The 18,156-nt window shown below is 47.8% G+C and overlaps 1 protein-coding gene across 1 annotated transcript in view; it reads left to right on the forward strand.

Moving 5' to 3' along the window:
• The window catches only part of LOC138579844 (alpha-2-macroglobulin-like protein 1), a 530,696-nt gene that overhangs the window by 102,179 nt on the left and 410,361 nt on the right, over positions 1–18,156 (forward strand). Inside the window, exon 7 of the mRNA XM_069650076.1 lies at positions 10,386–10,470. Coding sequence (XP_069506177.1) covers positions 10,386–10,470 — 85 coding nt within the window. The remainder of the gene's footprint in view (positions 1–10,385; positions 10,471–18,156) is intronic.

The following is an 18,156-nucleotide window of genomic DNA, read 5'->3' on the forward strand; positions in this document are numbered from 1 at the left end:
GAGGATAGTCCAGAGGCAACGTGCTCGTCTTGGAAGCAAGATAGACGAGAGCAACACAGGTTTGAATCCTGGTCTGGAGCTTAGAGACTGGTCTCTGGTGTTAAGTGTATTATAAAATATTATTTTGTGGATGGAGCATGGAAACGGTTTGCTGACAAGAGTTGGGGCAAGCAGAGACTGGCGCCCCTAAATTATCTATTAAAAATGAAATTGTTAGGATTCGTCTGCCTTCAATGCACTTATTTGGCGGTTTGTGTTCCTGGCTATACAGAAATCCAGTCCTATTCTACACACACGCACGATGGTTGCTGCGTCTGGCATATTGTTGTGTTGTTTCCAAGGTCTGTAAATTCACAACTCAACTAACTCACACAAAAGACTGCAATCCTATCAGCTATAGACCATATGTACAGTGTCTGTATTCAGCTAGAGCCAGTATGGCGAAGCTAGAGCCACTGTGGTGAGGTAGAGCCAGTGTGGCGAAGCTAGAGCCAGTGTGGTGAGGTAGAGCCCATGTGGTGAGGTAGAGCCAGTGTGGTGAGGTAGAGCCAGTGTGGTGAGGTAGAGCCAGTGTGGCGAAGCTAGAGCCAGTGTGGTGAGGTAGAGCCAGTGTGGTGAAGTTAGAGCCACTGGGGTGAGGTAGAACCAGTGTGGTAAAGCTAGAGCCAGTGTGGTGAGGTAGAGCCGATGTGGTGAGGTAGAGCCAGTGTGGTGAAGCTAGAGCCACTGTGGTAAGGTAGAGCCAGTGTGGTGAAGCTAGAGCCACTGTGGGGAGGTAGAAGCAGTGTGGTAAAGCTAGAGCCAGTGTGGTGAGGTAGAGCCCATGTGGTGAGGTAGAGCCAGTGTGGTGAGGTAGAGCCAATGTGGTGAGGTAGAGCCAGTGTGGCAAAGCTAGAGCCAGTGTGGTGAGGTAGAGTCAGTGTGGTGAAGCTAGAGCCACTGTGGTGAGGTAGAACCAGTGTGGTAAAGCTAGAGCCAGTGTGGTAAGGTAGAGCCAGTGTGGTGAAGCTAGAGCCATTGTGGTGAGGAAGAGCCAGTGTGGTGAAGCTAGAGCCAGTGTGGTGAGGTATTGCCAGTGTGGTGAAGCTAGAGCCAGTGAGCTGAGATAGAGCCAGTGTGGTGAAGCTAGAGCCAGTGTGGTGAGGTAGAGCCAGTGTGCTGAGGTAGAGCCACTGTGGTGAAGCTAGAGCCAGTGTGGTGAAGCTAGAGCCACTATGGTGAGGTAGAGCCAGTGTGGTGAAGCTAGAGCCAGTGTGGTGAGGTAGAGCCAGTGTGCTGAGGTAGAGCCAGTGTGGTGAAGCTAGAGCCGGTGTAGTGAGGTAGAGCCACTGTGGTGAAGCTAGAGCCAGTGTGGTGAAGCTAGAGCCACTTTGGTGAGGTAGAGCCAGTGGGGTGAAGCTAGAGCCAGTGTGGTGAGGTAAAGCCAGTGTGGTGAGGTAGATTCAGTGTGGTGAAGCTAGAGCCGGTGTGGTGAGGTAGAGCCGCTGTGGTGAGGTAGAGCCGCTGTGGTGAGGTAGAGTCAGTGTGGTGAAGCTAGAGCCAGTGCGGTGAAGCTAGAGCCAGTGTGGTGAGGTAGAGCCAGTGTGGTGAAGCTAGAGCCAGTGTGGTGAGGTAGAGCCACTGTACTGAAGCTAGAGCCACTGTGGTGAGGTAGAGCCAGTGTGGTGAAGCTAGAGCCAGTGTGGTGAGGTAGAGCCAGTGTGGTGAGGTAGAGCCAGTTTGGTGAAGCTAGAGTCAGTGTGGTGATGTAAAGCCACTCTGTTGAGGTAGAGCCAGTGTGGTGAAGCTAGAGCCAGTGTGGTGAGATAGAGCTAGTGTGGTGAGATAGAGCCAGTGTAGTGAAGCTAGAGCCAGTGTAGTGAGGTAGAGCCAGTGTGGTGAAGCTAGAGCCAGTGTGGTGCGGTAGAGCCAGTGTGGTGAGGTAGAGCCAGTGTGATGAAGCTAGAGCCAGTGTGGTGAGGTAGAGCCAGTGTGGTGAAGCTAGAGGCAGTGTAGTGAGGCTAGAGTCTCTGTGGTGAGGTAGAGCCAATGTGGTAAAACTAGAGCCAGTGTGGTGAGGTAGAGCCCGTGTGGTGAGGTAGAGCCAGTGTGGTGAGCTAGAGCCAGTGTGGTGAAGCTAGAGCCACTGTGGTGAGGTAGAGCCACTGTGGTGAAGCTAAAGCCAGTGTGGTGAGGTAGAGCCAGTGTGGTGAAGCTAGAACCAGTGTGATGAGGAAGAGCCAGTTTGGTGAGATAGTGCCAGTGTGGTGAAGCTAGAGCCAGTGAGGTGAGATAGAGCCAGTGTGGGGAAGCTATAGCCAGTGTGGTGAGGTAGAGCCACTGTGGTGAAGCTAGAGCCACGGTGTTGAGGTAGAGCCAGTGTGGTGAAGCTAGAGCCAGTGTGCTGAGGTAGAGCCACTGTGGTGAAGCTAGCGCCAGTATGGTGAAGCTAGAGCCACTGTGGTGAGGTAGAGCCAGTGTGGTGAGCTAGAGCCAGTGTGGTGAAGCTAGAGCCACTGTGGTGAGGTAGAGCCACTGTGGTGAGGTAGAGCCACTGTGGTGAAGCTAAAGCCAGTGTGGTGAGGTAGAGCCAGTGTGGTGAAGCTAGAACCAGTGTGATGAGGAAGAGCCAGTTTGGTGAGATAGTGCCAGTGTGGTGAAGCTATAGCCAGTGAGGTGAGATAGAGCCAGTGTGGGGAAGCTATAGCCAGTGTGGTGAGGAAGAGCCACTGTGGTGAAGCTAGAGCCACGGTGTTGAGGTAGAGCCAGTGTGGTGAAGCTAGAGCCAGTGTGCTGAGGTAGAGCCACTGTGGTGAAGCTAGAGCCAGTATGGTGAAGCTAGAGCCACTGTGGTGAGGTAGAGCCAGTGTGATGAAGCTAGAGCCAGTGTGGTGAGGTAGAGCCAGTGTGGTGAGGTAGAGCCAGTGTGGTGAAGCTAGAGCCGGTGTGGTGAGGTAGAGCTGGTGTGGTGAGGTAGAGTCAGTGTGGTCAAGCTAGAGCCAGTGTGGTGAAGCTAGAGCCAGTGTGGTGAGGTAGAGCCAGTGTGGTGAAGCTAGAGCCAGTGTGGTGAGGTAGAGCCACTGTGCTGAAGCTAGAGCCAGTGTGGTGAGGTAGAGCCAGTGTGGTGAAGCTAGAGCCAGTGTGGTGCGGTAGAGCCAGTGTGGTGAGGTAGAGCCAGTGTGATGAAGCTAGAGCCAGTGTGGTGAGGTAGAGCCAGTGTGGTGAAGCTAGAGGCAGTGTAGTGAGGCTAGAGTCTCTGTGGTGAGGTAGAGCCAATGTGGTAAAGCTAGAGCCAGTGTGGTGAGGTAGAGCCCGTGTGGTGAGGTAGAGCCAGTGTGGTGAGCTAGAGCCAGTGTGGTGAAGCTAGAGCCACTGTGGTGAGGTAGAGCCACTGTGGTGAAGCTAAAGCCAGTGTGGTGAGGTAGAGCCAGTGTGGTGAAGCTAGAACCAGTGTGATGAGGAAGAGCCAGTTTGGTGAGATAGTGCCAGTGTGGTGAAGCTAGAGCCAGTGAGGTGAGATAGAGCCAGTGTGGGGAAGCTATAGCCAGTGTGGTGAGGTAGAGCCACTGTGGTGAAGCTAGAGCCACGGTGTTGAGGTAGAGCCAGTGTGGTGAAGCTAGAGCCAGTGTGCTGAGGTAGAGCCACTGTGGTGAAGCTAGAGCCAGTATGGTGAAGCTAGAGCCACTGTGGTGAGGTAGAGCCAGTGTGGTGAGCTAGAGCCAGTGTGGTGAAGCTAGAGCCACTGTGGTGAGGTAGAGCCACTGTGGTGAAGCTAAAGCCAGTGTGGTGAGGTAGAGCCAGTGTGGTGAAGCTAGAACCAGTGTGATGAGGAAGAGCCAGTTTGGTGAGATAGTGCCAGTGTGGTGAAGCTAGAGCCAGTGAGGTGAGATAGAGCCAGTGTGGGGAAGCTATAGCCAGTGTGGTGAGGTAGAGCCACTGTGGTGAAGCTAGAGCCACGGTGTTGAGGTAGAGCCAGTGTGGTGAAGCTAGAGCCAGTGTGCTGAGGTAGAGCCACTGTGGTGAAGCTAGAGCCAGTATGGTGAAGCTAGAGCCACTGTGGTGAGGTAGAGCCAGTGTGATGAAGCTAGAGCCAGTGTGGTGAGGTAGAGCCAGTGTGGTGAGGTAGAGCCAGTGTGGTGAAGCTAGAGCCGGTGTGGTGAGGTAGAGCTGGTGTGGTGAGGTAGAGTCAGTGTGGTCAAGCTAGAGCCAGTGTGGTGAAGCTAGAGCCAGTGTGGTGAGGTAGAGCCAGTGTGGTGAAGCTAGAGCCAGTGTGGTGAGGTAGAGCCACTGTGCTGAAGCTAGAGCCAGTGTGGTGAGGTAGAGCCAGTGTGGTTAAGCTAGAGCCAGTGTGGTGAGGTAGAGCCAGTGTGGTGAGGTGGAGCCAGTGTGGTGAAGCTAGAGCCAGTGTGGCGATGTAAAGCCACTCTGGTGAGCTAGAGCCAGCGTGGTGAGATAGAGCCAGTGTGGTGAGGTAGAGCCAGTGTGGTGAAGCTAGAGCCAGTGTGCTGAGGTAGAGCCAGTGTGGTGAAGCTAGAGCCAGTGTGGTGCGGTAGAGCCAGTGTGGTGAGGTAGAGCCAGTGTGGTGAAGCTAGAGCCAGTGTGGTGAGGTAGAGCCAGTGTGGTGAAGCTAGAGCCAGCGTGGGGAGGTAGAGCCAGTGTGGTGTAGCTAGAGCCAGTGTAGTGAGGTAGAGCCAGTGTGGTAAGGCTAGGGCCAGTGTGGTGAGGTAAAGACAGTGTGGTGAGGTAGAGCCAATGTGGTGAAGCTAGAGCCAGTGTGGTGAGGTAAAGCCACCCTGGTGAGGTAGAGCCAGTGTGGTGAATCTAGAGCCAGTGTGGTGAGATAGAACCAGTGTGCTGTGGTAGAGCCAGTGTGGCGAAGCTGGAGCCGGTGTGGTGAGGTAGAGCCGCTGTGGTGAAGCTAGGGCCAGTGTGGTGAAGCTAGGGCCACTGTGGTGAGGTAGAGCCAGTGTGGTGAAGCTAGAGCCGGTGTGGTGAAGCTGGAGCCGGTGTGGTGAACCTAGAGCCAGTGGGGCGTGGTAGAGCCAGTGGGGTGAAGTAGAGCCACTATGGTGAAGCTAGAGCCAGTGTGGTGAAGCTATGCCATTGTGGTGAAGCTAGAGCGACTGTGGTGAGGTAGAGCCAGTATAGTGAAGCTAGAGCCAGTGTGGTGAGGTAGAGCCAGTGTGGTGAAGCTAGAGCCAGTGTGGTGAGGTAGACCCAGTGTGGGGAAGCTAGAGCCAGTGTGGTGAAGCTAGAGCCAGTGTGGTGAGGTAGAGTCAGTGTGGTGAGGTAGAGCCAGTGTGGTGAAGCTAGAGCCAGTGTGGTGAGGTAGAGCCAGTGTGGCGAGGTAGAGCCAGTGTGGCGAGGTAGAGCCAGTGTGGTGAGGTAGAGCCAGTGTGGTGAAGCTAGAGCCAGTGTGGTGAAGCTAGAGCCAGTGTGGTGAGGTAGAGCCAGTGTGATGAGGTAGAGCCAGTGCAGTGAGGTAAAGGAACTTGCCATCCTTTGCTATCTCAGGGCCGAGCCAAGCGGGTCTGGGAGAGTCCACTCTGCTAGCCAATGCCTCGCCCGGACGATGGAATGGGATTCCGTGGGCTGGCTGTGGGCTCCAAGATGTGGGTTCTCTTCTACCTCTGGGAAGACGCACAACGAATTCCAAGTGCCCAGGGCCATGGGTATTGAAGTGAAAAAACCCTTACATGGAGTAAGTGAACACTGTGGGAACTTTACAAGTTCGGGGAAACAAACACATCTCCCGACTGGGAGCAGGCAGTGGAAGAAACGTGTTCCCAGAACGGCGAGCATCCGAGGAATTGAGTTTGCCTGTGGCATCCAAGTGAAGCAAGCATGCTGGCCACGTGGTGTAGTATCCCAGCTCTCCCCGCACATGCTGAGCACCGTGGGGCACCTCGAAGCTGCAAACAATGCCAACAAAGATTCCAAGATTGTCCTGAAATTCTGGAGGTCGTTTAAAGCCTTGGAGCAGGTCATTGAGATGGTAGAGGTCAATTAAAATATATCCAATATAATAACTTGTTATTTATAATAACTTGCTATGTATATAGACCGCCCCCCCCCCCTCCTCCCCCAAGAAGCCGAGCGGGACAAGGCGTGGTGCACGCTGCTGGGCGTTGCCACAGACCCCTGAAGGCAGGCCAGTCCCAGGACACGCCAAAAAAAAGGAGGCACCCCTGGCAGGAGGGTGAAAATAGACGCTGCCTAACAGACTGAGAGGGAAGCACTCTATTAGACATCCGCATGAGGCAGTGAAGAGGCCTGAGAGGATTGCTAAAGTTGAACCCTAGTAAGTGCAGTATCCTAGGAAACTTGGAAACTGACCTGGAGGGGCCTAAGGGAACCGGACTGAGGGCGCGAGGCCCTGGAGAGGGAAGAAGAACCTGTGTGGAAGAGCAGAAGCCTGACTAACCCGGAAGTGAAGCCAGGGGAGCATCGTGTGTTTTGTTGTAGACTAGGGCTGGGCATTTATAGGAGACGACAAGCTTATGCCATCACAAGAGGGAGATGGTGGTTGTAACAGATAGGCATAGCTCTCAACTCACACGCTTTTGGTGGGTGTCACCCGCCTTCTAAACAGCTGTCTCACCCGCCAAGCCTCATGCACGCCCATTCGTTTCAATGGACCTCTCACCCGCCAAAAATAAAATCGGGTGTTTTCACCCGCCTTTGCGACATAAATGGTTGAGAGCTATGAGATAGGTCTGTGCACAACTCGGGCAAAGCTGGCTTGCCACAAACTGTTTCCCAGAGCGCAGCCATTGGTGGGTCCAGTGCAATGCCCGGGTCTTCACACACTGCCTCAGATTCTCACCATTTTCTGGGGGCTGTTGGTCCAGGAGCCCCACATCCTGCCCTGCTGATTAGACTGGTTTGGTCCCGCGCCTGGTGATTGGCTTAGTCTAGTCCATGTCACTGTGGTTAACCCCACATAATTGCTAAAGGGGGAAGAAGTTCACACATAGTCAAAGTTCGGTGGCCACGTGTCGGCATTCATCGAGGGCACTCTGAAATGTAGGCTCTCTGCCTGTGCAAACTTACTTTACGGACATCATCTGTCCATCATTTCAGCCGAGGGAACGTTTCCACAGACAGCTAGATCTCATTGGGCTTCGGCAAAGGAAGGCCCGCCCTCTCACTGCCCACAGGCAGGTTTGGGAGCCTACCATTGGTGGATGCATTACTGGTGGGTTGTGACAGGGTGGATTCCTCTCTCTGCTGTCTAATCAGCGGTCACTCATGCTAGCTGTGCGCACAAAGCTTTAGAAACGGTGGGCTTTCAGGGGTCTACAGTCAGCAGGATAACAGGCGATTGAGTTTTTTGGGGGGCTGCATCAGGATACGATTTTGGATTTGTATCTATATTTATTTTTATTTAAGACCAGGATGTAATTTCGGACAGAAATGACTTGCAAAGTAGGCATTAACAAAGAACAGAGGCATTCAGAAATAACTTGAAATGTAGGCTGGCATTCCAGTGGAGTGGGGGCAAGTAGGGGAAAGGAGCAAAGGCGGGAGGAGGCACAGGAGGCAGAGGGCTGATCGGGTGTGAAGAGATGAGGAAATACGGTGAGATGCATTCAAAGAGGTAGTGTTGCGCAAGGCCATGTAAGAATGTGCAGATGAGCAGCAGGAATTAAAGGAGAGAGCGGTTTTGCATGGATAGCCATCGAGCACAGTGACGGTAGCTAGAGGCGTGGAGGACCTTGGTAGGTAGAGAAGGGCGCATGCCACAAAGTTAGGAACTTTGCTGAGTGAAGCAAAATAGTAGAGGGCTAGGCCAAGAAGTAGGACTTTGCATTAATCCAGTTTGATGAGTAGAAATAAGGGCTTAGATTTTATGGTGGGTGAGTTACGGGTGAATGTTTCTAATCTTTATGATCTTGAGTCTGGTTGCAGTGGCAGTGGCCATGATGAACTAGTAGAATGTCAGGTCACTTATGAAACAGAACCCAAGGTTTGGGAGCAATGGAAGAGATACTGGAGGAGAGAGTGGTGTTGGCATTGGAGGCAGGGAGACAGAGGACTCCCACCTTTGAGGAGTTCAGCATGAGACAGCGTAGGGACATTCAGTGACGTTTGGCAATCAGGCAGCTGGTCATGTGCTCCTAGGTTGCATGTGTGAACCAGGGGAAGGAGATGAAGATCTGCTATGGTCAGCAAAGAGGAGATAGTTGAATCAAAAGGAGCAAATGAATTTGCCAAAGGAGGAGACATATAGGGTGAAAAGAAGAGAGCCCAGAGTGATTCTTGAGTGGCACCCACAGGAAGAGGTGTTAAGGAGGAGTTGCAGGCATCCCATGAAATGGGGGACTAATTGTCAGAGAAATAGGAGGCCATCAATCGAGTACATTCTCCTTGAAGCCAAGGAGCTAAAGCCTTTGAAGGAGGGAGGGCTGATCCACAGTGTGAAAGACAGCAGAAAAGTCTTGAAGCCTCAGAACGGAGGAGAGACGGGTGTGGTGGGTAGTGGTAACAGAATGAGCACAGTCTCGGTGGAGTGTTTGGATCGGAATCCAGATTGGAGGGGATTGGCAATTGGGTGTACCTCGAGATAGTTGACTACAAAGCTGAAACCAGCCCCCTCGTGTATATTAGAGTGGTAGGGAAGTAGGGCATCAGGGCTGTAGAATGAGGAGTTCTTGGGGTCAGCAATTGGTTACTTTAGGACGGTTCTGACTGTGAATTTTTGGTAACACTCTGGGAAGATACCAGTTGAGAGAGAGAGATTGAATAAATTGGAGAGGTGAGCGAAGTTGACAAGTGCAAGTAGATGTTACCCCTGCCAAGTGATGCAAAAGTAAGAAGGTGAGCAAATGCAGCACTGAGACCGGGCTCTCCAGTGTCGGAGTTTAGAGAATTTACATGCCCAAGTTAACCGGCTGGCATATGGTTGTCATAGTTTTTTTGTGTAGCAGGGCTACAAGTGAAGTGCTGAAGCGGAAGTAATGCCACTAATGCGCATAGCCACACAGCCACCCTGATTGTGCAAGATGAAGCATGACGCAGAGCATCACAGGTTTGAATCCTGGATCCATGCTTAGAAACCTCTTCGGTATTAAGCGTGTTATAAAAACCAATTATAAATATAATAATTTTATAATTATAATTAGAGCAAGCCATCATGAGTGGTTCTTACAGTTGCGTAACCAGCCTTATTGGGAAAAGTCAACACAAGAATGTGCTTACAGTGGCAATACAGGCATATACTGTGGTCACGGGTATTGTGTAGATGCATTGAAAAATGCTCCTGTGTGTTGGTGACAGGCAAATAGTGGATTTTATTATGTGTTCCTTACAAAAACGATTGTACATTCTATGCCTTTTTAGCCAATTTTGAACGAAAGGTGTGCTGGAAAATGCACAATTGTAACTTATTATTTAAATAGTATACATCAGGGGAGAACCCCCTAGAACTTCCCTTGAAATGTTCAGGCCCCCACTCTAAGCTTTGCCGCTAAAAATGTACCAGCCGCCACTGGCCTTCTTGACTGGTTTAAACATAAAAGGCCCTCTTTAAAATGTTCATAAGCCTATCATGTCACATATATTCATGTTCATATTTGCTTCACTGTGTACACTTATATGTCTATTTGGCTTGTGTGCTTCTTCCAGAATGTGTGTCTGTAAATGTTATGTTTTGTACAGATTGTGTTTAGCGACTTCCCAGAATGCTCCTTAATGCTGAGTAGTCACCCTAAGAGAAAGGGAGGAACTCACCCTAGTAACTAGAAGGTCTTTCCTAGAAATGAACACATGTGCACAATACAGGTTAGGCGACGGAATGCTCTACAGCTGGTATCAGCTGCCCTCAGCACCCTCACGCCTACACATTGGGCCTCATATCAGCAAGGCAAATTCCTCCAAATGGAGTTACAGTTACCACCAGTAGTAGTAGTTTCTCATTTATATAGCGCTGTTATCTCATTAGCATGGCCTCAATGCGCTAGTGTGGAGAACGCCCTCTGGGGACTGAAGTCCAAGGTATGGAAAAATTGTCAGAGGCTTAGAATGCGTGTGTGCATTTGCCCAAAGTAGCAGGTGGGATGGCCGGGCCCCAGTAAACGATGATCAGGCATGTGGATGGGTGCTGAGAGGTGGTCAGTAGAGTGCGCCAGTGCGAGAGACTCATTCTGTGTCCAGCTAGACCACATTTTGTGTCCTAGGACATAGCTGCATTCTGATGGCAGAGATGTTGTGTTTTGTGTTTTAGTTTAATTCCTCCATTTGTTTGGAGGTAATACCTGCGTGCTTATGCTGGAGGCCTTACCTACTTATGGATTTGCAACTCGTAATCCAGAAGACCTTCAAAACGCAGAGCTATGCAGTGTGAAAGGGTGTGCAATTAGCATTCTGCTGTGGCTCTCACGTTGTCTATTTCACCCTTCTCACAGTGCTACCCAAAATGGAAATGGTGATTGACAGCCCTGAGCCTGTGAGCATCCTGGCCAAGGAGTTTCATGTCAAGGTTTGTTGCAGGTGAGTGGCAGCTAATGTGGCTTGATCAGGGTGTGATCCGGAAGCAGTTTAATGGCAAGTTTTCCTAGCTTCTGGAATTATATTGATATTGACAAACTATCATTCCTTGGGGCTTTAAGTAGCACAGGGAACATTATATCCAGAGCTTCTGCACCCAAGAGCCCCTGTGCTATGTGGAGGCAGCACTTGTGTAGAATATTTAACAATAATAATACAAATTATAATAATTATGATGACAATAAGAAAAAAATAGAAAGTACTTCATAACAGATTCCTATAAGTGTTGAAATGGTAGCTGTTATTAATATGCAATGTAAAAGTAGTATACCCAATGTATCGATAGCAAAAGGGTGAAGGGGTCTTTTCTGCAACACTGAAAGCATGGCAGGTGTTTCATCAGACACAATGAAAAGAAGGGGGAATAGACTACAGACAGAGCCACCACGCTGCATGATCACTGCATGCAAGTGGCTGCAGACGCAGGCCAGCAACCCTGGCATGACTCGCCCGCAGAACCCCACTTATTTGCACCTATGACACTGCACTCATGCGTGATTTTACTGTGACCCATCTCAACTGCTGTCACCACCGCCGATCAAGATGCCGGCTTTTCCAGTGGAGTGCTCACCATCACCAGACCTTCCGTGCCCACTTCTGAAGATACACATCTTGCCTTGTTACACAGGGTACTGCCCCCCAAGTGGTGTTTATCTTGCGTATGCTATTCCAAGATGGCGAATCTCTAAGATGGCCGTTTTCCCATTTCCTGTCCTCCCTTTTACTTCCAAGTCACCTCTCATTATATAAGGACACTTGAGCAACACCTCAGTGTGTCTCGATGCATCATGTGTTACCGTCCATCACATTTATGTCCCTTGTTTCTTACCTTTGTTGGGTCAGAGTAGGGTAAGGAAGCCCTACACATGACTCTATTCTAACCCAGTAAAGGTAAGAAGTGAAGAAATTAAGAAAGGAACTAGAAATGAATATGTGACTAAATGAGTCACCTGCAGAAGTGGGGACAGGAGGTATGGTGATAGGTGTGTGTTTATGCTACTCAAGTTAGCAAAGATACATAGAATTATAGATGGGTAGAGGTATAGCCTCTCTTTTGCTCTTTCTGCACCTAGAAGACGACCAAATATTAGGAGCGAGACATGTTCCGCTTCTAGTATGAAATGGTCACCTATTAATCCAACCTCTTCGACAGTTCTTTAAATGAATTTAGCTATCTTAATTATACATTTATCCCAAATGAATAGCCTGGGAGGGAGCCTCGAGACCAGAATGTTTATCCAGATTCCAGACCAGAATGTTTATCCAGATTCTGTATGAACCAAGGCTATCATGGAATTGTATTTGGGAGTGAGCTTCGAGACCAGAATGTTTATCCAGATTCTGTAGGAACCAAGGCTATCATGGAATTGTATTTTGGAGCGAGCCTTGAGACCAGAATGTTTATCCAGATTCTGTAGGAACCAAGGTTGTTATGGAATTGTATTTTGGAGGGAGCCCCGAGAACAGAATGTTTATCCAGATTCCGTATCAACCAGGGCTGTTATGGAATTGTATTTTGTAGTGAGCCTCGAGACTAGAATGTTTATCCAGATTCCATATGAACCAAGGCCATTATGGAATTGTATTTTGGAGTATGCCTCGAGACCAGAATGGTATTCCAGAGTCCGGATGGACCAAGGCTATCATGGAATTGTACTTTGGAGTGAGCTTCGAGACCAGAATGGTATTCCAGAGTCCGTATGGAACAAGGTTATCATAGAATTGTGTTACGATCCAGCAATCCTAACTACTGAACCCAAAGTTCATTTGTCACTCTTGAGCACTGATCTAGTCTTTGACTCCACTGATTTGTATGGTTTTATAAAGAAATTAAAGAACTCTAGAGCACTGGGCCCTGACGGTATCTCTAACACGGTGATTAAGGCCAACCCTATCTTTTGGATGCATATCCTGGAGTATCTTTTTCAGGACATCATGGCTAAAGGAATCATACCTTCCAGCTGGTGGGAATCCATCCTCATCCCAGTCTTTAAGAAAGGCAATAGGGGGGATCCCGCCAACTATAGACTCGTGGCCATGATGGATTTGGGCAGAAAATATTTGCTTCATTACTTTCAAAGCAATTTTAATCATGGGCTACAAAAAAAATGCCTGATCCACAGACAACAGACAGGATTTCATAAAGGCGACATCACAGTACATAATCTTTGTGCACTACATTGTGCCATGGCTAAGATCGGAGGTAACTTCCCTAGGAAGCTTTACCTCTGTTTGTGGAATTTACAAAAGCCGGCCACTACTCTGGGCTAAATTAACCCAATGGGGAATTGATCCCGGTCTGCTCCACTGGTTAAAGGCACTTTATACAGACACATAAGTGGTGATATGTCTAAACAGTGAGTGTCTGATATCCAAATCAGTGGCACCTAACGTGGGACTAAAGCAGGGATGCGTGTAAGGACCCGTGCTTTTTAATCTCTATATATCAGATCTGAATTTAGCCATCAGCACTGCCTGAAATTTCCCACCTTCAATTGGGGGCGAACCTATAGCATGGATGGAGTATGCGGTCAATACAGTCCTGCTAGACCACACACCAATAGGTCTACAACACTCAATAGACGCACTGGCAGCATACACAAAGCAGAATTGTCTCCCCATCAACATCCAAAAGACTAACATTGTAATCATTGGAAGCCGGACCAGGAAGAAATCATGCAATTCCTGGAAGCTAGATCATGCCTCCCTTGATGTCGTTGAATCCTATGGTTTATAGTCAAAATGTCGAAAAAAAAATGTCAACACGCAAAAAAGTCGAAAAAAAAATGTCGAAAACAATAATGTCGACATCCTATACATACAATGGAGGAAGTCAATTTTTCGAAAAAAAAATGTCGACAAAAAAATGGTTGATTATCATAGACAATAACCCGAAATAATTATTGGGGGGGTCCCCCCCCCAACCCCCCAACCTCACCCTACATCACGAACCATCCCAGCACCCCCTCCCCTTCCCTTCGTCCGTAATCACCCACTTGTCTGTTACACTAGATAAAGATAGGTTACGAAATGGTTAACACACTAGATGACATTCCTGAGTAAAGCACCTTGTTTTTGATAGCAGGAAACCAGTAACGGCTGTGGAAAACCGTCATTACCTGACAGAACATCTCTTGAGAGGTTACTTCGGGCAATTGATTACACTTCTTTCGTACTTATAACAGGAGAAAAGGTAAGACGCACTACCATTATAAAAAATAACGTGTACAATAAAACACATAGTATAAAATACCACAAAAAAACTAATTTTATGTATCATTTCAGGTGATAAAATGGAAAACAAAGTAGAATTTATAGAAAGCCAAAAGGGAGGAAAGCAGTTAATTTGGAATGGATACATATTCTATAAAGAGCTTCAGCGAAAAGAGAGAATTTACTGGCGCTGCACAGAATATGCGAAAAATAAATGTACAGCCCGCGCAGTAACAGTGGGAACAGAAGTAAAGGGAAAAGCTGAACACAATCATATGCCTGATCAGACAAATATAATAATCAGGAAAACATTAACGGAACTAAAAAGAAAAGCAATAGAATATGAGGGGGAAACTAGTGGATCTGTACTCAGAGAAGTTTGTGGCCAATTACCAACACATGTAACAGCGCAATTACCAGCTGAAAAATTAATGCAGCGCACTATTAACCGAGCCAAACATACTAGTGAAAACCTACCCCCTCCACCTACATCCTTTGAAAATATAACTATTCCGGATATTTTTAAGGTTACAGCACGAGGAGAAAATTTTTACTGTGGCTCAATTGGAATAAACAATGACAAAATCTTGGTGTTCGCTACCGCACAAAACTTTCAACATCTAAGTCAAAGCAAAAATTGGCAGAGTGACGCCACTTTTAAGGTATGCCCTCACCCGTTTTTTCAATTTTATACCGTACATGGAACAATCAATGACAAAATATTACCACTGATTTACTTTTTGATGGCAAAAAATACAGAGGACGCATACAAAATCATATACAATAAAATTAAGGAAACTACACCAGATTCGCAACCAGAGACAATAATCATGGATTATGAAACAGCACAAATCAAGGGTTTTTCTAGCGTGTACAAAGAAACTAGAATAAAAGGATGTTTTTTTCATTTCACACAAAGTGTTTGGAGAAAAATACAAAAATTAGGTTTGGGATCAAAATATACGGAGGACAGTTACTTTCAGATTAACGTTAAGAAACTTTTTGCATTGGCTTTTGTACCGGAAAATCATGTTATTACTTATTACGAACATTTAATTGAAAGTCAGTACTATAAAAATCATGAGGATGAATGTACAAATTTACTGGACTACTTCGAAAATACCTGGATAGGCCAATTAACTAGGAGTGGCAACAGACGCAGACCGAAATACGCAATTGAATTGTGGAACTGCTACCAGTCTACCATGGACAACAAACCAAGAACAAATAACGCGTTAGAAGGCTGGCATAGCTGCATAAATAAAAATTTCAACACCCTACATCCAAATTTATGGCATTTCTTAAGAGACTTAAAATTAGAGGAACAACACCAGGAATTGAGAATTTCACAAACAATTTCTTTGGCAAATCAAGCACCGAAAACAAAAAAATACAGAGACTATGATAATAAATTAGTGCAACTAGTACAAGCATTCACAATAGAGAACAAGGACATTTACTTAGATTCTATTGCATTTAACTTAAAATGTTAAGAAGAACACTTACAGTTTATGGTCGTCAAAAATCTGTGTTGAAAAAGTTGAAAAATCCCAAAAAAAAACATAAATCCAGGTGCAAAAGGACATTGCATTAACCATGAAAAAGTGCCGATAGGTGAAAAATCCCAAAAAAAAACATAAATCCAGGTGCAAAAGGACATTGCATTAACCATGAAAAAGTGCCGATTCCAGGCTAAAATCCACAGCTTGAGTAAAAAAAAGTATCCAAAGTCCACGTAAAGTATCCAAAATCCACATTAATCCAAGATCCAAAAATCCGTTCCAGGTAAACTCGCTGCTCCATGAAAAAAAGACTACCAAGAAAGCCATATCCCAAAAAAATGAAAACATCCAGGAATGCAAAATCCAACATCCATACGGCAAAATCCATGGAATCCAAGTAGACCCGGTCCATCCGATGAAAAACCAAGAAAAAAATGATGAAAACCCAAAAAAAAAAAACAATCCAAGGACCGAACGGACGAAGACGCGACCGCGGTAGAAACAAGTCGATAGTGAGCTTTAAAAATGGCGCTCACGTTTACGTTGTACTACGTACCGTGCGTAGAAAGTCAAAACAAATATACGTTAATAATTATAAACATACATTTTTAACTCGCTAGCGCCATCTACTGGTTGTTTAGTATATAACATGTTGAACTGAATTACAAACAGTTGTTGCATTTATTTATTTATTTAACTGAAAAGAAGCATTGTTATGTTTATTTATTTATTTAATACAATACGTTGCACAGTTATGTTTGCATTAAGTATTACCTATAAATACTTTTTTAGATTTAATAAACATAAAGATGAAACTAAATTACCGTCCGAGTTGTTTATTTTATATAGAATGTATTTATGTATTTATTTATGAGTCGAAAAATTAATGTCGAAAATATATTATGTCGACATTTTTGTATGTCGACATTATAGATTTTCGACATTAATTTGTCGACATTTTGACTGTCGACATTATTGATGTCGACATTATGACTGCACACCGAATCCTATACATATCTGGGCGTCCCAATTAAATCGAGTCCTAGATGTGATTATTATGGCAACATTGTTGCCCCGAGAGTTTCTAAGGAAATGGCTTGTCATGAAGAAATTAATTAGTAATATGGGCGGCAATAATATCAAGGGATTAGTTAATATCTATAAGACAAACATTGTGCCTAGCATGTTGTATGGTTTAGTGGGAAGGGTGTGGCCAGCAGCCATGCAGTGAGGTCGCACATCCAGTGAGCTCCTGCCTGATCTGATAAAAGATGAGCCCTGCTATGTACAATTGATATGATATGATACGATATGGCATTCATAACGCGCCTGTACACAAGTGCTTCAATTAAGCCGGTGCCCGCGTTAAATCCCCGTGGAACACACAGATGAAGAAGCGGTGGTTCCAGTGAAGCGCGCAGGTTTGTTTTTTAACAAGGATATGGAACAGTGAAGGCGAGAAGCTGTGGACGGGAAAATGGCACCCGAGCAGAGTGTGCTTGGAGAGGAAGCGCAGAGCACACCCCGGGCATCAGGAGAGCCGTGGTCATACGTGCACTGCACAGAAATACGGAAGGCGATCAGCGTGGCTGGAGCGCAAGGACCGGCCACCAGGAGGAAGGTGAATTCCTGGGCGAGTCGGATGAGCCGAAGCCTGCAGAGAGTGAGCAGGACGCGAGATGGGGCAACAACTGGATCTGCAACAGGCAGGACGCAGGTGCGGTGATCAAATCACTGATCCAATGGCCTGAGCAGCCGCCAGCTAATGGATACCCCTAACAAAATAGCAACAGAGGGGTGAGTGGCGCAGTTTGCACATATGCACTGCACACATAGGTGCCTGGGCACTTGGTGAGAGGACCTGGTCACCTGGAGGAAACCCTGGACAGGCTTGCTGGAAAGCCGGGTGGTCGCGCAGAGTGCGCCCAGAGGAGAAGTGCGCAGCACTTCCCGGAGCGTTGATGCACAGGAGAGGAACAGGGACCACATGTGCATCACACGGGAAGACCAGGAAGAATCCTTGGGGAGGGAATGCAGGGATCAGCCCCCTGGAGGCGGAAGACCCACTGGGCAAGTCGGGCAGGCTGCAGCCCACGGAGCGGATAGGGAGAGCAAGAAGCAATATGGGGCAATGGCCGGCCCTGCAAAGATTGGGACGCTGATGCATTCATTACATCATGGACTCAACGAAATGAGCAGATGGCAGCATGGGTACCAGCTGAAGAAGACCCCAGCGAGTACAGCAATACCAAGCAGTGCGGCGAGAAACAAAGGTGAGAGAGGCCAACCCCGCCCCATACGCATCTGGGCACTTGGGGACTGGGCAAAATGAGAGAGAGAGCCCAGAAGAGGCTTGCTGGGTGGTTGGGCCCACAGTTGCTTGATCCACTTTTGAATACATGCCTAGACTGCCCCTATACTGAACCTCTAGCAGATCCCGCAAAGCTTGTGTCTTGAAGTGGGTGAAAGACCGGCAGCCACAGCATGGAAGAGATGGACTCCCTGGGGAGAAAAACAGATCGGCAGCACCGGCGAGCCTGGTAACGCAAAGTGTGACAGGGCATCTGAGACTGCAGTGTAAGGGACACAATAGCACCTAAAGCAGTGGCAGCAACGAGCCATAATAGCGGGGGGCCTGGCAGGTTGGCAAGCAAGGAGACGGAGGGTCGCAACGCTGCACAAGAGTGCACGGCGGAGAGCGTGAAGTTGAGGTGCACTGCTGACAACCCCCCTGTCACCTGCGCTGAAGAGGAGTGCCCCTGAAGTGCATTGCCAGATAACAGGCAAGCCGCGCACAGCTATGGGTGAACAGCAATGGGCACTGCCGGAGAAGACAGATCAGGGACACCGGACTGCACAGGGCTACAAATCCCACAGATCAGGCCCACACAGGGAGTACTCTTTTCCCGTGAGC

This window comes from Ambystoma mexicanum, chromosome 3p (assembly GCF_040938575.1).
Source record: "Ambystoma mexicanum isolate Mex_15411 chromosome 3p, UKY_AmexF1_1, whole genome shotgun sequence".
Taxonomy (NCBI): Eukaryota; Metazoa; Chordata; class Amphibia; order Caudata; family Ambystomatidae; genus Ambystoma; species Ambystoma mexicanum.